General features: G+C 38.6%; 1 protein-coding gene across 2 annotated transcripts; it reads right to left on the minus strand.

Moving 5' to 3' along the window:
* Nucleotides 1-1,311: 1,311 nt before the first annotated feature.
* Nucleotides 1,312-25,101, minus strand: LOC114155698 (oxysterol-binding protein-related protein 3-like). 2 transcript variants are annotated; one of them, XM_028035716.1, is made up of 22 exons: nucleotides 24,961-25,101; nucleotides 14,238-14,401; nucleotides 13,294-13,410; nucleotides 12,130-12,183; nucleotides 11,705-11,818; nucleotides 11,422-11,574; nucleotides 11,194-11,284; nucleotides 10,933-11,036; nucleotides 9,191-9,277; nucleotides 8,924-9,083; nucleotides 8,634-8,758; nucleotides 8,410-8,541; nucleotides 7,348-7,435; nucleotides 6,641-6,876; nucleotides 5,375-5,512; nucleotides 4,630-4,693; nucleotides 4,175-4,253; nucleotides 3,886-4,030; nucleotides 2,881-3,025; nucleotides 2,662-2,788; nucleotides 2,260-2,382; nucleotides 1,312-2,048 (listed from the first exon to the last, which is right to left on the minus strand). In XM_028035716.1, exons 2-22 carry the CDS (start codon nucleotides 14,319-14,321, stop codon nucleotides 1,952-1,954), a joined length of 2,463 nt encoding a protein of 820 aa, XP_027891517.1. In that variant the 5' UTR covers nucleotides 14,322-14,401; nucleotides 24,961-25,101; the 3' UTR covers nucleotides 1,312-1,951. The 2 variants fall into 2 exon arrangements, with proteins under 2 accessions (XP_027891517.1, XP_027891518.1); XM_028035717.1 differs by lacking the exons at nucleotides 11,705-11,818; nucleotides 12,130-12,183; nucleotides 13,294-13,410; nucleotides 14,238-14,401; nucleotides 24,961-25,101 and adding an exon at nucleotides 10,706-10,851 and having other exon boundaries at nucleotides 11,422-11,472.
* Nucleotides 25,102-25,375: the final 274 nt, after the last annotated feature.

The raw sequence follows: 25,375 nt of genomic DNA on the forward strand, positions 1-25,375 counted from the left end.
AATATTCCACAGTAACGTCATGGATTACACCATCAGTTATTGGCAAGCACTGCTAATCAACCTCATTTGCTTTTGCCACTTCTCATTGAGTCTCTGGCTGTTTGGTTAGAAAGCCGTGCAGAGAGATGTTGGAATCTGGGATATGACCAGGTAATAACCAGATTATTCCAGCTTTCTGTTAATACATTTTTCTCTCCCAACATATTTGTTGTTCAGATCAATAACAGAATGAACATCACCTTCAAGGTGGAAGAAATTCTGATATGATTCACATCGGCCTTATTTTCACAGAAACCATGAATTCCTACAGGGTGTGTAGACGTTTTATATCCAGTGAGCCTTTTTTTTTTACCATAACAATTGTAGTTTTACTACTTGTTATTACAGCGTTGTGCTGTCTTTGCATGTAAATCCTTAGTAAGAAAACAGTGAAGAAATATTGAGCCTCTGTACCAAAATTGAACAAATTAAATGTACTAAAACTAAGCTCAGGAAAAAAAAGGTGTGAAATGCTTTTTAAGCTGTTTTCATTGTATTTGTATAGGCAAGAAGGAAAATGTGCAGTTCAAGCTGTGTAATCAGAGTCTAGTTCTATAATTTGTGGGACGCAGGTGTCTGTGTGGTTCAGCAACATACATTTCTTCCTGTATGTGCACAGAATTTTAAACCAAAACTTGAACTAGCATTAATAGTTCTGAAACAATCCACCAAATTGCACTATGAAAGTGCTTCCAGAAAAGATTTTAAATAATTTGTCCTTTTCCCAAACAGCTAAACACATGCATCTCCTCGCGGTTTTAATAGATTTTTAACTTCAATCTGGCATCAAAAGGTTTCTACAAGATTTTCTAATATCTTCACAAAAGCGCACTTCATAAAATCCACAAAAAAAAAAAAAACACTGGAATTTGTGGATGTAGATGCAAAAGATGGGTTTTCAAAAATATTGTAGTTAAATGCAAAAGTTAAATGTTTTAGTAGCAGCAGCTGAAAGTGGCACCATGTGTGATCTAAATAACCTCATGGCAAACACAGGGCATGGAAGTCAGTAAATAAAAAAAAACCAAACTCACTTCATGAGGTAAACCACAGCGAGGCATCATAACACTGTAATACAACTCAAGAGAAAGTTTGTCCCATATATACCCAGTTATTTGCAGGGTAAATATGGAAAATATGAGGAAAATCCACCCTACAACACTTCAAAGCAGACAGAAATACATTAAAGAGTGGAGTAAAAATCATTTTCACCTGGAATGAAGTGAAATAAACCGCTGGATGTATTATTAATAATAAATAAATAATGCGTAATTCTTCCACCCATGGTAATATTTATTTATATACTTCCAAAAGGGAGGATTTGTGCTGTTTCCTTAATAGAAAACGGCATCCACAGTCCTGCTACAGACATGAATGATGTGAACAAGGCAGCATACTGAAAAAGGCAGTACTTACGTTTTTCTTTTTTTTAGATATATAAAAACTGATCAGCTTATTGCTGAAGTCAGCAGAAAGTCATTGTGTCATTAATGTGACACAGGAGAAGAACACAGAAGTGGGATGTGACCTCCAGTCCTCGGTCTTTTGTCCACTTGTCATTCAGACGACCGCCAGTCTCTGAATAAAGGTACTTTTGCATAACTGCTCCAGCAGTTCTGAGTGCAGCATTACAGTGAAAAGGCACTTAGATAAACGGTGAAAAGCAGTAAAACACACTGATATGCACTTTTAGTCTACACCGACTCTGTATATTACAGTCAGTAGGAGAAAATGTACACAAACGAGAATAATACAGTATATACACAACAGGCTCTGTGCACACTTGGTCCGAAAGAGGAAGCCGGAGGTCCATGTGTGGGCTACTGTGACACACAGCAGTTCGTGTTAACCAGGTCGGTGGTTCCTGATTGCTGAACTTCATCTAGTTTTATTATGTTTTCTGACCGGCAGGTCACCACAACACGGGAAAGTCCACTTTGCTAAAGCCGGGGTCTCTGCGCTGCTCCCAGTACGTGTTGTTGCTCACCCATGTGTCATCCTTGGACTTCCTACACAAACAAAACAACACATATTTAATCAGAGAATGGCTTCTGATTTATTTCTTTAGTAGTTGCGTGACAAAGTATGCCTTGCTGTGACGAATGCCAAACCAGACAGGTCAGACTTTTGCATGAACTCATCCCTCGTCACATCAGACCAGCTGGAATTAAAGCGTGCATCCGATTGAGCGCAAGAACCTGCAGGTAGAAAATGGCATACTTGAAAAATCGTGGCTGATGGATCATGCTGTTGTCCTGCAGCACTCTCCTCCTCTCTCTCTGGAGCTGCTCTATCCTCTGTTTCTGCTCTTCAGCTCCGTCTATGTTCCCCTCCTCCAGCAGCCTGATGCAAGCATACAGACAAGAAGTCGAGTGGTGAAAATGTCTATGTAGAGGAGAGGCTCAAAATCGTGTTGCACTTTGATGGAGGGATGGATGGGAAACTTTAGAAAAAGGAACAACTAAAAGTCTAGAAATTGAATTATTTTTTTTAAAAATCTTTTATTCTCTTTTGACATTTGAATCCGTTTAAACATGTTAGAAAAAAAAAACTTAAAAACACCAACAAGTAGTGATCATGTTCTGATTCTGCCCAGTAAACAGGAATGAGAAGAGTGCGAACCTCTGGTCCGGCCTGAAACGCGTGTCTGTGGGGGGTAGCAGTGGTTTTAAGGAGGAGTCCAGTTCATTCAGCTCCACTGCAAACTGGGTGAAACCGTAGTACTGCTCCTGCTCCACTGGCATGGGATCTGCAGGCAAACACATGACAAACAGGATTTGCCATCGTATCTTTAAAAGAACCATGATGGCTGAGATTTCCTGGCTGTCATTTTTGACTCACTCGCTCTCCAAATACAAGTGGCAGAAGGAGGGTCTCCTTGAAACACTGATTCATGCCATTTTCCAAAAATGGTGTGCACCACTTTCCCATTTGAATCTGTAACCACACCCTCTATCTCGTTCACTGTGGAGTTCCATGATTTGGCCTGAGGAGAAAAATTGGTTTTTAGAAAGAGCAGGAGGAAGATTCAAGGCTTTGCTTCACACTAAAATTAAACATGTATGAATAGGGTTCAAATGGCAACAGAAGTCATCCAGCCAACTGCTGATAAATTTGTCCTTACCCATGACAGAGGCAAAAAAAAAACCTAGTTAGCTAGCAAAAGCATGTTAGCAGCTAGTTAGCGGTAGCCTCGACCGCCTTGAGTGACGCACAATAAAAATGTCTGTGAAGGACTCAAACTTTTGTCTGACAGAATAGTCCAGTGGAAAAAAATCTAATAAAAACTACACATACTATACTAGACATGAGAACAAAATTTAAGATCTGTAATTAACGTATTTAAGGACAACTTACTTTCTTAAATTTGTGTATTCAAAATTAAGGCCTTAAAGTACCTCAAATTCATTTAAGACATTTTAAGGATGTGTGGACACCTTGTCTATTTGTAATTATTAAAAAAAAATCTAACTCATGCAGTCATAATCATGAAACCCAACAAGTAGGAATACTTAAAATAGTTTACCATTTTTGTAATGAAATTATACAATATGCAAGAATCACTATGTGAATTGAAACAAGTTCAGAGATATTATCTAATTTACTGGGATTTACTTGCATAGTTTGTCCATTTAGGAGAAAATCTTTCTGAGATCATCTTTCCCCCCCAATATGTCCATATTTCCTCCACTAGATGGCAGTGTTTGCATCGACAGCATAGTGCTCTTTATATAAACACAGTACTCTGATACAACATCACAGAAGAATTTCTTCTCCACCAGATTCACCCATTTGAAGCAAGAAACAAACATTCAGTACAGAACACATCTGCATTTCCTTTTTCACCTTGACAAATGTTACTTTGCACTGGCAGACATTACTGTTCTTGTTCTTGATGGCCATCTCTCCATAGTGTTCAATCCAGCGCTGGCCGCTAAGGATGTTGTGGATGCAGGACGTCACTTTGTTCCATTCGTAGTGATCCCCGAAGCTGCGGGAAAAACATGCGCACAATTCTCCCATTATTGTTTCACAATAACATGCTTTGTTGTGCACAATTACCCAGACACTCTGATTAAGCATACACACCCACAGGATTTAAAAAAAAAAAAAAAAAAAAATGGAGAGGACCTACGCCGGTAGTGTGACATGTGTGGTTCCCATGGGAACTATTTCCATGGACTTTCCCCAGAATTTATTTTTCCATCGCACATCTAAAATGGACAACACAAAACAATAGGTGAGAGGCTGTGACCGTAAAAAGAGCACTATTCTCATTTTAATCATCACAGTGTTAATCTGACCAATTTTTACAATTGGTTTCTGGTTCATGTACATTAATGGAAACAAAACAAAGCATCTCTTTCTTTTACTACCTTCGGATTATCGGTTTGAAATGGATGTTATGCTTAATCTAACATGCATCTGTTGTTATGTTTCAGGAATATCCACTAAGATCAAGGGGCCAAATGAGCTTAATTTAAATCACAAACAAGTTTTCATCCAAAACGATAAGATGCTGAAGCATGAAACAGTATGACAGCACTGATCTACTAGGAGGAAATGAAGTAATTCCAAACATGCACTCACCTTGCCAAAAGCAGAAGTGCTTTGAATCAGAGTGACATGCTGAGACAGGTGGATGATGACTCACCTGGGAATCGGAGAGAAGAAATGATAAGGCCCTTTATTTTAAGTTTCTTTTGTGTTTGAAAATTTATTGAATCTAGGGTTGCAATGTGACAACTGCAACTTTTTATCAGGTATGAAAATATTAAAAACAACTGAAACATGAGGGATCAGTTATTTTGGTGAAAATAAGCAAGGCGACAAAATGGAATCACTTGCTTTGAATAATTTAGAAAGAGAAAGTTGCTAGTCGGCCCCAATTTCCTAAATTTTCATCAACCGATACTTAAATGTGAAACTAATCTTTATCCACTGATCTTATTTAAATCGGAATAGCCATGAAGCTGCTACATTCGGCCATTTTCTTTTTGCGATACAAGGAGATCTAAAACATAGGACACTATCTGTGGTTTAAGTTGTTTTGTTAGTTTGTCCTCAACTGACCTTGTGAATTTGTAAAATCAAAATACTGACTGCTGTGCACTTTAGCTCTAGTAAGAGGCTCAAAACAGACCAGTAGTCTAACCAGTTGTGCAAGTCGTGTTTGTTTTTAAAATGTTAAAAGTGACTGACGAATGGCACAAATTTTCTTTTTCTTCAGCGTAGGTAATTTAATAGTTTGGACAGAAATACTCTAAACTTTTCATATATATTTGAGAACACTATATACTTTAGTGAGTGGAATATGTAGACTGTGTGATAGCACCTGCTCAGCTATAAACCTGAAGCCCTTATCAGGCCGGTCACACTCGTACGTCTCTCCCAGAACGGGGTTAAAGGGCTTGCTTCCGGCTCTGTAGTAGGATGACGCGTAGGCAGATATGGCAAAAGTTGCCACATACACCTGCAGAAAAAAAAGAGACTTAGATTTTCAACATTTACAAAAAAATAATGTGGCACCAATTTACCAGCCCTATTTATTCTGACAGAGCTGTGGAATATAAACTTTTATGCCATCTGAAGTTTAAATGAGTAAATATCAGTTGTCTGACTGCAAGTGAATGCAGCGGATAATGATCTGCAAGCTGCATTGTGCTCCCCATTCATGATGTGTTTGACCAGTGCTGAGGAGAGAGCAGCGCTGTTTAGTTCAATTGTAAAACCATGAAGAAAGTGAGTGAAAAAAAAAAGACATCCTGATGAGGAGCGGTAAAACAAATCACAGATGCCAGTGTTGCTATGGCAGCATGCTTTCAACCCCAAAGGGTTTTCCCTTTTCACTTTATTTACCTTTGGTTAATTATCCAGCATTCGGCCTGGGGGTTGAGGAATTGAGAGAAATATATTTCATTTGGACGATTTAAAAACCACACAACACTAGGAAGAAGGTGCTTTGGTCAGATGAAATCCAAATTGAATTTGGATTACTAGGACTTTTAGCATCCTTCTTTGTGGAAATTTGTTGCTAACATTCCAGGGGAAAATTGAAAAAAACCAAAAACTGTTAAAAGCCAGCAATTGTTATTATATCTGTATTTAAAAATATTAACTGCTTCCTGTTATAAAGAGCTATTGTGGAACGTCCAAAGGCTCTGGAGCCGCGGGTTGCAGACCCCTAATCTAGAAAAACAAAGACCAAAGAACCGGATCTAAGATCGAACAGTTAAGAACCAAACATTTTTATGTATTAGAAAGACCCAGTCTGAGCCATCAAGTTCAAGTTTGCAATGAAGAATTCATACAGATTAGCGTTTCTAAACTGGTAGACATATGAGCTAAAAGAGTTGCAGCTTGCAGGTAGGCTGAAGGCAGAAGCACAAGAACCTTTTAACCTTTAACTAATATTAAAAACGAGTATAATTTTCCTTCCATGTTACAATTACATACTAGTTTGAAGTCCATCACATAAAACTAACTGAAAATACACTGACCTGGCATGTATCGCAAGAGAATTAGATAAACTTCACTTTATGTGCCAACAGCTGTGTTGGTAGACCAATTTGTTTTCATTGTGTTTTTTTTCTTAATGTACCATGCGTTGGTAAGGGTCTTCGGTCTGGTTTGCGATGTCCAGGAGCTCGCTGTACTCCAGCTCCTCACACAGCCTCTGCAGGGTGTTGATTGGCTCGTTGAGCTGCACGGGCATGGCTACTTTGGACAGGTCTTTCCCGATGTTGTTCCTCAGGATGTTCCACAGGCTCACGGTGCTGGAGGGACAGGTCGACGGCAGCGTGGAGCGACGGCGAGTCAAGGTCATTACGCTGCTGACTGCAGGAGGAACGGGACGTTTGAAACAGAGATCTGAGTCAGCTGAAGACATTTTCAAATCTAGATTCTAAAAATCAGAGAACGGTTAAACAGAGAAGAATAAACCAAAAGGCGATTTTAAGCGGATGCAATGAAATTAATGAGAAATGCATGCAGAAGTGACTTAACGATCTCTGCTAACAGATGGCTTGGGATAAACCGCGACAAATCACCACATTTAGTTTGCAAACATGTCCGGATGCTAAGATTGCTCATGTTTAACACCTTCTCTGCACCAATTTTAAACATCCAGAATTTATATAGTGCTAACAGTCGGTAAAACACCAAGTTTTACACCAAGACTTAGTCAGAATCAACAGCCCAATGCTGAGCAAGAAAAAACAACATCTATTCAAGCTGTGGCGGCTTTCCATCTGTTACAGAGATTAGTCTGACTTAACACATAAGCAGACAAACAACTTCATCGTGTACCGGAGTTGTGTCTCGCACTGCCTCCATCAAAGGTATCCATGGAGACGGTGTCGCTGACATCACTGATATAAGAGTCGTCGTCCGATACCTGGACAAAGGGGATGAGGAAAGATTAAAGACGCCCTCGAAAGCAGGATCGACGGACAAAACCGTGAATATCCGTAAAGTCCTCAAGTTTTGAGGATTTGTTTCCTGGTCATCTCTGGTTTTATGGAAAATGTTGCTAATGCTGGAGATGTTGCTACTGCTTTAAAATGAGATTATCCGCAGGATGGCTAAGGAGACTGTTATTAGGATGTAAACAGTTTAGAAGCATTTGTATCGGGATCCTACTCAGTTTTCTTTTCAATATTCTAGAGTTTTTCAGATTGAAATACTTCCTGAATTTTCTGTCCATGTTACAAAACCCAAATATACAATACACAGATGGAGACAAAGAAACAAAGAAAAACTGGATGGACAACTGGAAAAACATATTGAAAAACAGATGGATGGTAGTAGACAAATGCTTGAATGGATGGATAACTGGATTGGCAGATGGAAGAAATGAAAGTCAGGGTGTTTTGTGGCTGGAATTTTGAGGAAAGAGATTAATTCAAAACAACTTGGAATAAGGCTATAAATTGTGTTTACACAAATTGTGGAAAAAGTGAAGCGCTGTGAATACTTTCCTGATGCACTTCTTGCTTTAATAAAGACAACACAAGACAGACTGTAAACTAATCCTCATTCTGAATATTTTGCACTAACAATGTGTCAATTCAATGAATTTGAAGTGTTTTCCAACTACATGTCTGTTCATGTCTTCTTAGCTTTAAGTGTCTGAAAACAATCAATGTTTTCCTCATAAAACATTGATTTATGTTTTATGTATTAGTATGTGTATTAGTATGATTATTACTAATACAACTTTATGCTCACAGAAATATTCAAAAACCTTTTATGTCGCAGTACAGACAACATAGCCAATGTTAAATTATTGTGATTTTTAAACATTTTTCAAACCCATTTGGTTTTGAACACAAAGAAGAAAACATCAGTTGAAATGACAAGAATATTGACCTCATTCTCAGATGAAGACGAAGACAGAAGGTACTCCTGTGCATCAAAGAACTCTGAAATGGACTCTGGGATAGATACTCTGCTTTCACCGGACGCCTGGTGGACCAAGCAGTGCGGGGAACTTGTACCCTCCTGGTTTCAGGTATTATTTGAGATAAATTAGACAAAATAATGCAAATAACCAAATGTAACCATGCAAAAGTTGGAAGGGTTTATTCTTTTACTGAAGCATAGAGGTTCTTGAGGCCGACGACTTCAGGCGGCTGAGGCGCTTGCAGGTCGATGGTGTGCTTCAGCCGCTCCCTCTCTGCTACCAGGGAGCCGTACGCTGATTTCAGTGAAACATGAACTGGAGAGAGGCAAAAGCCAGACACAGGAAAGAAACGTGGAACAGGAGTTGTCATGGAAACTATGCTCCCATACAGAAGAAAACATACACAAGCTCTCTTCTCCCCCCACCCCCATCTCCCTCTCTCTCTGTCTCTACTGTACATGCCATGCACTTCGAACTAACTGTTGTTGGCCAGTCGGTAGAAGTCCTGCTGCAGACGTGACACTTCTGTCGGTGAGTCGGGCGACTGGGGACAGGCTTCCTGTGAGGCGGACTCTGTGGTGGGGAGGTTGGGATTGGAGGCATGGAGACGGGGGGACTGGGTGGAGATGCAGCTTGGAACCTAGCAATCAAAGGAGGAGCCATGATTTTCCCCTTTGTTCGCTCACTGATGTTGGAATATGACTGACTGGCAATAACATAAAAAAAAGAGAGAGAGCAGAGGTGTACTTGTAGTGTGGATTTGGCTTCTTTGCTGTTTTTAGATCGCCATCTCCGGGGCCTCTTCTCCTTTTTGGGGATGTCATAAGTAGATGCCTGTAGTGTAGAAGAATGACAAGCAAGATTTCATTAACTTAAAATGTTCAAGCTACATTTTAGATTGAACACCATGTCTGTCACAGTGTAAAATCTGTATTTGATGAGAGAAAATCTTAATTTTAAAGAGAAGATTTTGATAGTTTGTAGAAGGTGGCAGCGTGTGGCAGTACTGTTACGTTAGCTCTGATTTTCTCTTTTTTTAGGTAGACGCATTGCAAGTTTGGACAATTATTGCCTCTGGTTTTGAGTATTGTTACGCCTACGTTTTTTTTGACCAGACAGTTGTTATAATGCGTACCCGAGGCAACAAGGTATCGTGTTCTTCTTTTTTTTTTGTTTACAACTGGGAGCAGTTGATTAGCATCTCAAAAGCTCAAATAATGCCTGAACTCTGACCCCAAACTACAGAGGAGTTGAAAAGGAGTCTTCATGGATGCAGAGCAAGGCCACAGAGCAGAAAGAATAGGAAGAAGTTCAAATCCTCTCTTCTACTCATCATAATGGGTATGGGATATGACTATATCCCAGAGTGCCAGGGTTTCTATTCATACGGCCACACAGAGATTTAAAGGAGAGTGGCAAAAGCAAATGAGGCGGATTAGCAGTGTTTGATGATGTCATCCAGGAATAAAAGTGAAACAACTAATCGGATTAATCATGATTAAAGAGTATACAAAATATACACATTTTGCATGCGAGACAAAAAAGGCTTTTGTCTGTAATTATGCTATACCCACAACTCTTCAGGTTGTAGAGTTTTAGCCTCAATCGGTTCAAATTCTGTAAAAAATGAATCTATTATGAGTCTTTTGGTATCCATTTATTAGTCAAAAAATCGTCAACAAATCAGCTCTGCACTATAATCCCGTTAAGTTAAGCTAAAAGGGTTGTTTCACATTTTGACGTCAGAAGTTTTTTTTAGCCTTCTTTTAGTACAAATGATCATGTGTACGTTAAAGGAATTCTGTGTCATTACATTTTATGCAATAATTTATTTTTTTTAATGAAAAGGAATTTAATTGTTTCATCTGCATTTTCCAAGTATTGTTAATATTGTACCAGATAGCTGAAGTGGTTAAATGAAAAATCAGCAGACTTTTTATTCAACAATTAGTTGACCTTTCATCCAACTAATTGACTAATCGTCATAATAATTGACAGAATTTATATCAATTACCAAAATAATCATTAGTTGCAGCACTAGCCAGGACATGCTACTATGAAATATTGGCTCTGTTGCCTGGAAATTGAGTCAGAAAGGTAATAATATTTAATATTATAAAATATTTTTGAACTGAATTGAATAACTTTATGTTTGAAACAAAAAGACTTCAAGGGCAGAAATGTGTCATGATTTTCAGTAGGCCACAAGGCTAATAAATTCACTAAAATAACTTCTATATTCAGAAATATCAATATCCGTACATGAACTTCCTGTTGTGATTCACGTCCTGGGTGTCCAAATACACGCAATGTGTACAAGCCAAGTGCTGGCAGATCAAACACGGTGATAGTGATGCACAGCTTCCTGAATGTGCTGATGATCGCTAAGGCGAGCACCGTTTCTATGACTGCAAACACATTAACACGCTGCTGACGGCATTTCTCTGTCCAGGCTCAAAGCGAACGTAATTCCGTGCGGCTGCGCTCACTTGTAGTGCGGTGATGGCGGGAGCCGAGTACGTGCGGTGGATGACCTCCATGCTCTTCAGCAGCTGGTTGAGCTCCAGCAGATAAGACTCGCATTCTTCCAGCTCTGAGAGACCAGCAGATTATTATTAGATCAAAGTGAAGGTGTGTGCAGACACATTGATGAGGAGTAAAGACTGTGCCAACAAAAAAAACTAAAAGCAAGATGAAAATGCAGTGATGGTTTCTTTGTAAAGACAAGAAGAGAAGAAAACAAACCACACCTTTGGAGCACTTGCTCATCTCCTCTGAAGAGTGGAGCCAGGAGCTGACCTTAGACTGGTGGAATGACGCCTGCTTAGTAAGAGTTGCTCTCTGTTGAAAGACACAAAGAGAGATGAAAAAATGTGACATAATCTAAAAAAAAAAAAAAAAAAAAAAAAAAAAAAAAAAAAAAAAAACAATAAAATAAAATTTTTCCTACAAAAAAAAAAAGCCCTGAGACAACTTACTTTTCTAAGTGAGTCATTAAGCGAAGGTGAGCTTGCGGCATGGGGGTGGAAGAGGTAGGTCTCATGAGGATACAACGCAATTTCGTTCTGCCGAAACATACGATGGTGACGCAGCTTTGACACCCACTCATCAAACAGCTCTGGAGCCTTCACCTGCGTGCCGCAAGATCGAATTAGGAAGCGGAATAAAGCGTCTGAGAATGCTTTTTGCGTGAAACAGACACAGGAAACGAAAGAAAACACCCGGAGGCGGTGGGCCACAACTCTGTGTTTCTAGAGTTACCTTTAGGTGATAAATGTTGTCCTCGGTGTCCAGGTCGACGCACATAGCTTTATTCTTGATGGACATAACTGAGAGGCCGACATCTATCAGCCCATGGACCTTTCCCTTCTGCAGCTGTGGTAAAATAATAATAGTGGTGAAGTTGGTTTCTACTGTGTTGTTTTTTCTTTTTTATTGTCACATTAAAACCACAAACTTCAGCGTTTTATTACACAGCAGATTCAAATTATGAAGCAGAATAACAGTGATACGTGGTTTTAGATTTTTTTTCACAAGTGAAAATCTTTTTGTACACAATCCCTTGGTGTCAGTGATTTATTAACCAACTTTTGCAGTGCGTTTTTGGTTGTAATATGACAAAATAAAAAAATAAAAATACATAGCAAAGAATTGATGACAGATGGCGCTGTTGAGGTCACACCTACATCAGCTGGTCCCTTTGCATATTTCAAGATGCCTCTCTCCAAGACGAAGTATCTCTAAAGGAGAAAAGTGAAAAAAAAACATGTAGTATTAAATCTAAATAGTGACAATGTTCTTACAGTTGCTCTTTACAATGATTATTAAATTAAAAGCACATGCTTTCCCGTAACCTTGACATTTAAATTTTATGACCGCAGCAGTTAAATAGGTGACCAGCAGCAAAGAGAATGATCACAACTGATATAATCATAGTTTACGAGGACATTTTAACTTTAGAATCCTGGATGTATGCTGACAGGGCACTCCAGGAGAACTTAGGGAACGAGTACGAGTGTGGTGCTGCAAGGCAGATCTTTACAGATAAAGCAGAACCTTATTTGAGTCATTGGCATTGTAGCTCTTGGGAATAAAAGAATAAAAAGACTGAGACACAAAGGAAAGGTAATAGTGCATGAAATGAGGACCTAGATGGAGATTTAAGAGCTACAATCAAAGATTAAGATGTGAATGAAAGGATCTATTACGCAAGATTGAAACCATACACGGCCTGAAAATACACATAACCTTTTCCCCTCTGGATATTCTTCTTGCAATAAGTTTGCTCCATTCTTCTAGCTAGAACTGGTGCAACTGGGAAAGGTTTGCTTACACACACCTTTTCAGCTCCGGTTTGAATATTTGTGGGCTTAACTGGATATGTTTGAAAAAAAGTGTCACCTTCAGGGATGTGGAATTAAACCAGACATGTGGAGGTCCACCAACTTTTGATGGTGTTGTGTGCAAATGAATGTTTTAAATGGAAGGCACCCAATTTCGATATAGTCTATGTATTATATGTTTTTATAATAACAATAAAGATTATTACTGTAATTACAGTTATTATTATATTATATTTTATTTTCCATGACATCACCAAAGGAAGCAGTGTGCTTGAGGTGTGCCTCCAATTAATTGCAATGTTGTGAAGTGTATGAATCAGAAGCTTTCAAGGTCATAAGATTTTCTAAAATTATTTAAAGACAGTAATTTTTGTGAATGTAAAATTTTGAAAGTAATCAAAGACATTTCTAAAAATAATTACAAGGGTATAAACAAATAAAAGAAAAAAGCTCTACAAAACATTTTAAAGTTTTGTAGAGCTATACAATGACAGGTGAGTTGCTCACCTTATGCCATCCCTTCATGGGCCACTTCCTCCTCTTGAGGAGGAAGCCTTCCTGTCTGTCAGGCTCCTGGATGCTGGCAGGAGCCCCCCTGAGTCCCTCCACGATCTCCCAGCTATCCTGAAGGAAAACACAGGAGCAACACGCCATGACTCAGACAGGCAAGCCACATTCCTTCCCTTCGGATAACAGATGTTGTGTACACAACTGCGCATATCAATGTAATCACATGTAAACAACAACTGGTTAAACTAAAGCAGAGGTGCTGGTAGGATTCTGAAACATCAGGAGCTTACAGGAGTAGTCTCATTTTAATATGATAGTATATTTTTGAAGTATTTCCAATGTGTACGCAGAAGTTTTCGGCGTACACATTGGGGTTTTACGGTAATGTGAAACAAACAAGAAATGTGGACATTTAATTTATTTGATCTTCAATGATTATTTTGTCCTTCTAGAGTCTATTAAATAGCATTTTTTGCTTTTTAGTCTACAGTCAGTTCCCTGACTGGGGCAAAAACCTATTAACCACATGACTAATGAGCTGAGACATCTTCACAACAATCATCCGCCTCATGTTTGCATAATTGTGCTGTTGCGGTGAGTCGATAGTGACAGTTTTTGTGCATTGGACTAATTGTATTAGGAACAGAGACAATGCTAGGACATTTTCAACAAACTTTTAAAGGTATTTATTTAACAACGCTGATGTCTAAAGTATGAAATGATTGCAAAATTGGCTGCAAGAGCATTAATTTTTACTTCCTTCATAATCTGTTAGCAGTTTTTCATAGTTTTAAATCCACACAGCCTGTTTTGCAGCCTCAGTGACATAAAAGCACATTCACAAAGCAAAGCAAATCAGAGGTCAGCTCACGTAACCCATGAAGAAAAACAAACTCCACAACGACAGCCAAACTGAGCATGCGAGCGTCACGCCTACACACCTGGTTGGTGTCGTGCTTGGACGAGCCGCTGCTGTCGCTGTGTGTGGGCGACAGTGACGTCATCTTCTCGCAACTTGATGTCATGCTTCTGTGGAAACTGCAATCACAGGTAAGCCTCCAGGAGCATCCCTCTGACCTTTGGAGCTGCTCGCCGACAGTCAGCACTGCAGAGAAAGGTCACATAACAAAGGTTAAACTTATTCAAAAGAGAACCGTGGCCGCAAAAAGAACCTGGAATACAGCTTTAACAGCGGAATCGTTTACTCACTGTCTTTCTGACTAATTTTTGAAATCCCCAGAGGTCCAAAGCACATGATGTTTGGGGAAGCTCAACAGTTGTATTTTCAGACAAGTGGAAAGACAGTTATTGAGCTAAATGTGCATTTGGATGTGCTTTGACTTATCTCCTGCTCTTAGTGGCCTGTTTGTATAAATGTGGATTGGGAACATAAGTAACAAATGCTTGCAAGTCAATATTTATTGCAATGGCAGTGCCATAGAAGAGCAGTGATCAAAGGCCAGTCTTTGATCACTGTTTCTCTGTGATGATGGTAGTACGTTGGCAACAGCAATATAGAACACACAAACTATATTGTTGAATGAAAACTGTATTGTTTTCATTCAATATTGAATGAAAGAATCACACAAATTGCTTAAAATGTTTGTTTTTGAAACTTGGTAAGTGCACACAAGAATTATTCAAATAATTTCAACTTTAACTGAACGAAAACCAAAATGATAGGAAGTAAAAGTATTCTGAATAAGAGTGTTTACTTAAAGCCTCTACTAAATGCTATGTGCTTATTCAATATGTGGCTTCATAGTTAAACATGACCAACTCTTTTTAGCTGAAACTGAATTAAGTTTTGATGATTTGTCAGATGTAGCAAGTAATTTTGTTTTTTAACACACTCCAGAACAATAAAGGAATTACAAACACCATTAGTATATCTGTAATAAATATGTAATAATGTAACATATTATGTAGAACAATATTATAGTTTTTTGTTGTTTAAAAAAGTTAGATCATAATCACATTTTACTTAACATGCCTTACACAAGGTTTCCCCCAGAAAACTTGCTAAGCCCGGTGATTGGGTGATTGGGCATTCATCCAGCGGCCCGTCGTGTTTTTGAGTTAAGAGTTGACAGAAAATTTGAAAATATCACTTGGTAATCATGTGTTATTTAAAGATTTGAAGATTAACACCTGAACACCAACTACAAAGTCTTAAAAAATGCAAACATTTTAAAAAGACTTAAATAAATAAGCAATGCTTAGCCTGGTGGGGGCACAAGTAAAGCTTTGTGGCCCGCCAGGCTTATATATATGATATACAGTGGAAACCTTGTTACACATTTCTTTTTAATAATTATTATATAAAAGAAAAAGAAAAGAAGTTTATTATTGTTTGAAAAAATTTCATTTTATTTTACCATATTATTTTAGTCATTTTATTTTGTAACTTTTTTGTAGTAGTTTTTTGTGTTGAAAAAAACTACATCATTTTACATTTTTATTTTAAATCTTTGTATTAAAACTATTAGTTTAGTACTATTACTCAAGCTTATGATATTGTGAGTTGCACATAAGCCTTTGCATGATCTTAAACCCTACCTTTAATTATCACCATTCTATAAAAATATCCTCATTATATATTAAATTTCCTTGAAATATGTTGCTGATTTTTCTATCAAAAACTAAAATTATCCCCACAGCATGATACTCTCTTCACCATGCTTGACAATGTGAATGGTACTGCTTGTTTTGGTACAGTGGGTTTTGTTGGTGATATGTGACCATCTAGTCAAATGTTTAGTTTATTATTCATTAAGACATTTAAGTGTCCTTTAGGCACTTTTTCCCAGTACGTGGTCTTAGGAGTTTTACTAAGAAGCAAACAAGGTTTTCTGTCTGGCTTCCGACCTATTAGAAGATTAACTTTACAATCACCACAAAGGTTAAAAAATCACTAACACCTTACATTGTTAAGTTGGAACCCTGTTTATTAATTGCTAAGTAATTTCAGTAAAAATGAATGCTTCATAGAACTAGAGGGGACAACAGTCAAAACTAAGAATATTTATGTAAATGTAACATTCTAATCTTCACTACATAATTGACCAGCATGGGCAGAAAATATTAAAAACACATTATGATGCAACACAAATTCTTCTCCTTTCCACAAATGACCTGACCTAAGAATGTTCTGCGTCTATGGAGGTTTGGAAGCCTTTTGCTTGTGGATACTTCTGAAAGAATGTGTTTCCAAGAAAGAGGAAGGGCCACATGAAAATGACATCCCTGGCTGGTGGGAAGGCCTCCAGGCATTGCGTGCGCTAGCATGCATGGAAATCAACACCTGGATTCAAATTAGAGTTGCATCCTCTATCCTCTGTAAGTCCCCTGTTTGGTTTGAATGAATATGTGTGTGTTTGCGGACTCTGAAGTTCTCCCAAGCCCTCACTTGCAGTCTGCACCGAGCTCAGGACGTGAGTCATCGACAGGAAAGAATCCGTGCTTCGCTACCTCCAACACAACCACAACACCAGGGTGGTTACAGTCAGCACTCAACTAAAAGCAGACTGGAGCACACAGGCAGCCTGTTGGCCTCACAGCGTTGGAGCACAGGCAACATATTTGAGTGCGTTTCACATGATAATCTTGGGTATGTTGATTTAGCCAGCCGAGCTGTTCACTTTGCAATGTTCAGGTTGTGACTTGCTAGGTGTTTTCAGCTCCACTTAAGGTTTTCTCAAAATAATCAAGTCAGGAATCTACTAACACACGCCCTCACCGCACACAGCTCTTGCTTAATCTATGGAACGTTTGCAGTATGTGGTCTAAAAATGCTAATGGTAGGGTCTCTCTTGCAATGTGATGTCATAGACTGGGATGTCAGTTTGGATCTAAAAGTTCTCACTAGAGTACTAGTACAAAAGGTTAGTCAGTATTTCCTTTATATCAAAAAACACGTTTTACGAAATACAGAAACTGTGAACCTGAGGGAAGAATAATTCTTCAATTTCTCTCTCTGGAACAAGAAACCTGTTGCAGATAAACCAGAAATTGAGGCAAATAAATAAATGAGCTTCTTCAGGCTCAAAATTGGTTTTCATTGACGTGGTCACATGACAATGCTCTCTTTTTGCCTGTAGGGAGGCGTCGTCCTCCCCTTCCCAACACCAGGTCCTTGTTGAATTATTCTGACAGAGCTCTGTCTGATGTGTTGTGTGATCAGACGTTTGTGACAGTGTTTTCTGCAGAAATGCGCTCGTACAGCAATGTTGATATGTTCAACTAGTTCGTTTCCTCTATCCAGTTTTTTGTATCTGCATGAATACTTTTGAGGAGCACTTATTAGATGCCCTGAGAAGTTATGTATATTTGTATGATTCTTCACAAAATATCTACAATCTACTGGATGGAAATTGCAAAACTGTTGTCCAGACGGGATTCTGTCAGCAGAAAGTTGTGGCACTCGCTTCATCACTGTTTCGTTAACGCAAACTGGAGGAAGCAGCAATGGAGTCAGGACCCCAGCGTGATGTATGCTGAAGAGGTAGGCGTGTGAATATGAACATCCTGCAACCACCTCGCCACCCGTCGACTGTTCAGCTTCAGGTGTCGTATGGGAGAGCTATTAGTTAGCAATGTCTCTCCAGCTGCTTGCTTCTGAAATCTCCATGTTAACAAAACGGTTTACAAGTTGGTGGGTGGTGGTAGTTTCCATTACTGCTTAAGGTTAGTCACAGGATCAGGATACACTGTGGGTTTCACAGCAGACCCACTCCTTACTTGCTTGCATGGAAGGATGTTAGCTACAATACCACATCCCACTTAGCTTCAGAGACATTTAACCATTAAGGGCTCGACACGTCAAGCTTCAAAGAGGAATCAAATTTCTTGAAACAGTTTCTGAAGTACAAAGTCTCCAGAGACATGAATAGAAATCCTTTTTAAAATTGTTTTATGAAGAACTACAGTTATCAAACTATGATTTGTGTAAAACACCTGTAAAAACCTGCCCATAATAAAACTACTAATAACAGTACCATTGCAGTCCCTATGGCCTTGTATTCAGTCTTATAGAAGTGAAAAGTGGCATCTATTATTTGTCAGGAAGTTGACACTCATTATGATTGGAGGAAAGATGACTGTCAAACATCCAAATGTGGTCCCTTTAAAAATAAAATACACTAAGAAGGAGAATTTGAGCTGTGACAGATGTGTTAAAGACATTGACAGAACCGGAGACAACCTGTGTGGCAGATCTGGGCCTTGTTTGTACCATATGCAAATATGAGGTTATAAGCTTGTTTTAGAATATGTAAAGGAAGTGTCTGTCATTTTGTCAGTGCTTGCTGCAAAACCTTTTAGAAAAAATTGCATCTGCACAAAGGCTCATCCCTTTGTGCAGGGGGATAAGTTAGAAGAATTTTGAAATGCTTTTGTCTGTGCTACTTGTCTTAAGCACCAACTTATTTTGCTGAAAATGGTCCGGTATATGCAATAAGCAAGTTATAGAGGTCCCAGAAACATCTCTTAAAAGAAAAACAAGATAAAGTCCACCAAAGGCAACCCAACAGACACAGTACTGATAAACTCCTGCCAAGGCTCAATGGACTTTCTAAACTTTGCAATTTGACTAAAAAAAGACCAGGTGCAAGTAATAATACAAGCAGAATAACCAAAGAAAACATAACGAGCATCTACTGTTAAGGATCACTTGTCAGGATTACCAGAACGTGAGAACTAGTGACCACATTTCAACTCGTCTAAACACTGCTGCATAAAAAGATTCATCAACTTATTTCTTATCCAATCCTTCAACATCTGCAACCCATTTACTATAGCTCAGTAACCACATGTGCAACAACATTTCTTTAAAACCCCTCAACTGTCAATAGGGGTTTCTCTAAAACCCCTCATGGGGACACCAGTGTCCTCATGAACTCATTGACTGGAAAGCATGTGTTTTCTGTGGTGACAGTCAAGGGGTTCAAGCAAAACCTCAGAAATCACCACAGTGCATCGGTGCAAGGCTTGTGTTTCAACTCTCACTACCTCATGGCACATCCACTTCTTGCTGGGCTGTAATAAATCTGCTGTGTAAAAGAAGTACTCGGGATTCCATTTAGATAAACTGTGAATGAAGCTGGGCCACGATTCCCCGAACATCCCACTGTGTAATTGTGTGGCCTACTTACACCATCTCCTCTGGGCACTTACCGCAGGCCTGTTTATCAAAGTCTTCTGCGGTGTAAGCATAGAAAAGGTTGGGATTTTTTCCCAAGCCTGTCTTACATAATGTGAGTCAATCATTAACAGCACAACACTTTGTAAATTCCTTGTTATGCTAAAATAGTGTGGCAGTGGGTCAAATGAGGGACAAACAAATGAGTAGACCAACAAATGGAAGTTGTTGAAATGGAAGTAAAAACAGAGATAATTTAACATTTTTTACACTTTTGAATCTGAAAATCTGCTGTGCATTTGTATTTCCCACCAGTCAATAGTTTGTACAACACCAACTACAACTGAAAGTATTTAGGGTATGCGTCTGTAACCACTGTTGCGCATATAAAAAGTGAAATTTCTGCCAATCTTCTTCGGAAAAAGGTCAGTTAGATTAGACAGAGAGCATCTGAGTACAGTGACTTTCAGTTCTTGATCCTCATACTCTCAAAGTCTGGACTTAATGCCTGGACTTTGACTGGGTAAGTTATGATGAGCCTCTTGGCTGCCTCTTTAATTAATGCCCCACTGACCAGTCTGTCAGGTTACTTGATAGGTTTCCAATTGTGCCACTGCATTTCTATTTTTTTCTTTCATAAGAGATAAAATAGTGCCTAATAGAGACATTGCCTCATATCTTAACTCCTATGCTTCTGTGGTCTTTATGAGGCTGTTTCTTCAACCACATGCGAAATTTGCACAAGTGTATTTTTACTGAGTACATAGAGTGCATTACACAGCGTGAATCTTAATTGGTTGCACTAGACTTTAATTAGAAAAAGGGGTCTTAATACAAATGCAAGCCAGATTTATTATCTGTAGAGAATATTGAAAACCAAAATTCTGCCCCACTTATGTCGGTCTGTCGGGTAAAATCCCAGGTACAGTACATGCTCGTTTGTGGTTGCAACAGAATGCAAGGAACTGCAAAAGTTTTACCATTTGGTCTGCTGAACAGCATTTATTAAAGAAAGTCCTAGTAGGCGAGGCAAAAAAAAAAGACAACAGCTGACTTGCTGTTCATTATGTCTTTCTTAATAAACTAAAGTAGAAAGCCCGAAAATGTCAGAATTTTCCACATTAAACTTTTCTGGTCCATATGAAGCGTCACACTTGATTTCCTCATAGTGAGGACACTCTGAGATTAGGTGAAGATGACATTTTCTTTCTGTGCATGACATGTCCTACAGTCTATAAGGGGTCATGACATGATCACCAGACAGCCCACTTGTGATAGGCAGAGCCAAAGGCACTCAGGTGTGTTTCTTGTAAATACAAAGTTCATCACAAAGTGTCACACTTGATTTCCTTATAGTGAGGACACTCTGAGATTAGGTGAAGATGACATTTTCTGCCTATCTTCAGGATTGTTGGACCAAGCTCCTCTGTGCAAAAAACTCTTACAATATCCAGGAACTGGAGGAATACTGCAAACAAAGAAAGTCTTTGTCCTTTTTTGGGTTGAGGGTGACACCAGGCAACACACATCCTGTCTATTTTTAGACAAACCCTGCGATCTCCATACAGCCAAGCTGAGCCTTATTGTTCCTGACTTTAAGGCTGACACCTGAGGGATAGTCAGGACTGGAAACTCTAATCCTGCCATAAGAAAATTTTTTTAAAAAGATACACACACTGACGCTGACGGAGCAACTTTCTCCTACGCATTCCTGAAGCTTGAGGGGCCGTCGACCCGACAAATATCCTCCACCTTGTTGATACTATCACACAGCGAATGCCAAAAAATAAATAAATAAATAAAATAAAAAAGCTTCTCTCACAGATTACAGAATTATCAGGTTACAGCTGAGGATGATCCTCTGATGATCAGAGAGCAGCATTTAGATGCTTTTAATAGACTAACATCAGGCAATATCTACTATTTTTAGATCTAAATTTTAGAAAAAGGCAGCATATGGCTTTTGAAATGGCTGATGGTGACAGCACTTGTCTGACCTTTGACATCAGGTTTGACAGGACGCATGATATAACAGACTGGTTTGAAGCTATTTTAAAGTATTTCTGTCTGAAAATAGAGCCTACTGTGAGAAATACCAATGCGGTGATCATAAAAAAAGATATGCAGCAACTATAATATGCCAAACAGCATCATGCCCTCAGGTCTAGAAGCAGATTTTCCATCAGAGCTGCATCACAAAAGACGTCTTTCGGTCTCCTTCCTGCTGAGACAAGAGACACTTTGTGTTGCTGCTCAATCACAAGTTGCTATGGAGACGACAAAACAAAGCAATATTATATTCAGCTTGATGTTTGTAAAAAAAAAATAATAATAATAATTGGCAGTGTTAAAGAGGGGTTATTTTTAGAAGCTGAACTATGATTTATAGTCACTGTGCTGACCGGTGGTTTGAGTGGAAGAGGAACGGCATCCTCCAACCTCTCCACCAGCGGAGGACGGCTTTTATCAGAGGTACTGCTTGAGGAATTAGTCGAGTAGGAGTGCTCAGTGTTTACCAGCTTTGCGGTGGGTGTTGTGCAAAGGAGAAAGTGACACAGAGATAACTCAGCGAGTCACAATAGCCACACTGGATGCTGACGCCCAGGAATGCTGGACTGAACCTTGATCAGCTGACTGGCATACTTAGACAGGCTAATTGTGGAGGAATTGTCCTTTATTGTGAGATGGATGAACTTTGTATTTTCAAGAAACACACCTGAGTGCCTTTGGCTCTGCCTATGGCCACACTGTTACTCCTGATACTACCAAATCTTTACAAGTGGAAGACTTAAATTTATACATAATAAATTACGATGACGGATCATGTGAGACGATGTTTTCGCTTAAGTCCGGTTTCTGTTCAAAGCCCCTGGGGTCAAACTTGCTTTATAAATAAAGTTCAGCTGAGTCAGAGCTTTGTGGTGCTTAAATGATCAAACATATTACTCACAGCCATTAACTCCAAGGCAACGTAGGCCCAGTTACGGTTCATATTTTTAAACAGCTACAGTATTTTTTTTCTACAACTCTTTCTGAATTTTCTCCTTCTTGCTTTACACACACACACCACTGAGTGCAAGTCTTGCATAAACTTTAAAAAAAGTAGAAGAAATATAGAAACCTGTCAAGGTAAAAGAAGCCTTTCTGTTCAGCAGATGACAGATGGTCTGATTTATTACCCAGCTTTTTATACATTTGCTGTAACTCTATTAAAACCAAAACAAAAAAACTTTCTGAACAATAAGCACATTAGTTTATTCTATATATCTGCTTAAGTGCAATAAGAAAATGTTGACTGATAAATATCACCTTAATAAAATAATGGTCTAAATAATGTTTTGACAAAAAGTTTATTTTTGCCTAAATCATCTTTTGGATAAAAGATGACATATGCTACCATTTTAGGAAGGTGACGATATAATAGCAGAAATAAAACAGCTATAATCAGTGTGTAGCTGCAATAGTTTTTTCTGGTTAACTTTTCAAAGAATCAGTTGGGTTTTTTTTAATTAAGGTCAATCTATGGGCGTTTATCATATTGCTCATTGTTGATTGCAATACATTTATTATTATTATAGTAAGAATTTTGATATATTTTTGTCACAATAAATTCCAATTAATTGTGTTTAACCTCCCCAAAATTGTCTGTAGTTTTGGAATTGTTAGTTTTACTATTTTCTCCACTGCTTGTTCAATTTGAAAGTGGTTTAATGACAAAAATCCCACATCTTTGAGTGGCTGGCATCCTAAAGAAGCGCACTAGAAATAGGTATGTTTTTCAAGAGCAGTATTTGTGTTTATGGAGCTATGATTTCTCTGAGTCATGCAGCAACAGCCACACAGTTAGATAAAAAGTGGTTACTTTTTATGTAACTTTTTACTGTCAGAAAAGTATCACAAAATATTGTGATAAAATTTTCCAGATTGCCCAACCAATACACATGCTGGTCACTCAATGGCAATAAACTCTATGTCTTTTAATTTAAGGATAAAAATAGCCAAAGCTTGACGTGTGGAGCCTGTTTTGTCATATTTGAGATCATGAAGGCATCTTAACTTTTCTATTTTTAAGATGTCAGGAAAACAAAGATCTGCAAGGACAGCAAGGTCAGCTTTCAAGAACTGCAGTGTGAAAGGTGGGTATTTCCAATATGCGACCAAAAATGAAATCAGAGGAAGAGCAAAAGGGTGTAAGAAGCTATTTAAAAGGAAACCGACAGAAGCATACTGGCTGTTAATTTTGGTATCTATTTTTAAACAGTGGTTGAATGTACTCTTGAATTGAGTACACCAACAACACTGCCAAACTTTAGGAAATCTCACCAATAAGCCAAGGGTGTACAATCTCCTTGGAAGGCAAGCAGTAACCAGTTTACTGATGAAAAAACAATCTTACAATGTCTCCTATATAATTATTTTGTTTGCTTGAAATAATTGTAAACTCAATAACGCCTCTCTCTCTCTCTCTCTCTCAGACACACACACACACACACCATGTGACGTCACCTCAGCTCCTGAAACAAATGATTAACGACTGCTCGTGGCAGGAAGTGCACATTTTCAATGCTGTTATTTTGAAAAATCAAAAACATCTCAACTCTGAATCAAAGCTTTACAAACACTGGAGATGTAAAAAAAAGAAAAAAAAATAGAAAAAAGATTTTAAAAACTGCTGCTTTTCAAAAGATAACAACTGACATGAATCATAACAATATAATATAGCGGTATTATCAGTTGAAGACACAAACAGATGCTAATCCCCATATCACTTTACTGTTTGTTTCTGCTTATTGTTTATAATGAAGCCAAATAAACTTAAATGGAAATATTGGTATTTATTGACCTGACAGTGATACAATCACCTCTCATGCATTAAGAAATCTTATCTGGTCGAGGAGTTAGTAAGTTAACAGTTAATCAGAATAACACAAACTTTCGCTTTACCCACACGCAAACACACACAATGGAAGAGTACTATACACACACCACTAATTTACAAGTCTGAATAAATAGACCACGCTAACAAGATTAAACGGAAGCATGCAACATAAAACATGTTGAAAATTCGTGGTTGGTTTTACTGATGATGATGTCAGAAAGGCAGTCGTGGCGGATTGGTTGAATGAAATATTCATTAATGGGGCGAAACTCCACAGGGAGAAACCACAGGTGGCCACGCAGAAGACAGCTTCTGTTGCCCAACAGCAGCCAGCGCAGAAAACACCAAACTTGTTGACAAAATGTCTAATATATTCCCCGGAGTCGAAAATTACAGAGCCTCATCAGGTGCCAATATTAAAATTAATAAATGCACTCTGCTACAGACTAGCTGTATTAGGTTACCAGATATCAAGAGGGGTCTATTAATAATTCTGTCGAAAACGATATTTCACTTGAGACAGACGGAGCACAGTCGGCGCTGACAAGTCTGTCGCTTCATTCAAACGGAAACAGCCAAAAAAAAACACAAACGGCTAGAGACAAACGCCCATTTCCCACAAGTTTCAGTAAATAAAGAAACTTACGGTAGGTGTGCGAAAGCTACAGCATCGTGTCCCCTTTCAACGAGCGGTACAGCACCGGGTTTTGGACTGAACGGCTACTCGTTCCACAGCAGCGAGTTGAACGGTGTCAATGGGGGAGGAGCCTGGTGAGTAGCAGGTTAGAGTGACGTGCTTCTGGTCCAATCAAAATTGAGAATGAGTGGGGGGTTGGAAAAAGAAACAGAGAGCGGGCACGTTCTTCTAACTGGCCGGAATCGTGACGTAGAAGCAAGAGTGAGAGAGGCACTGAAAATCAAACGACGTAAAAAAATTAAAACGGCAAACCGTCGTGACCACTGGCATTTAATACAACTTCCTCCTATTACTTTGTAAGAAATTAATCACATTATTTATTCTCGTCAAAAATATTCGTACTAATCAGAATCTGAATACTGTA

The sequence above is a fragment of the Xiphophorus couchianus genome, chromosome 13, assembly GCF_001444195.1.
Source record: "Xiphophorus couchianus chromosome 13, X_couchianus-1.0, whole genome shotgun sequence".
Lineage (NCBI taxonomy): Eukaryota > Metazoa > Chordata > Actinopteri > Cyprinodontiformes > Poeciliidae > Xiphophorus > Xiphophorus couchianus.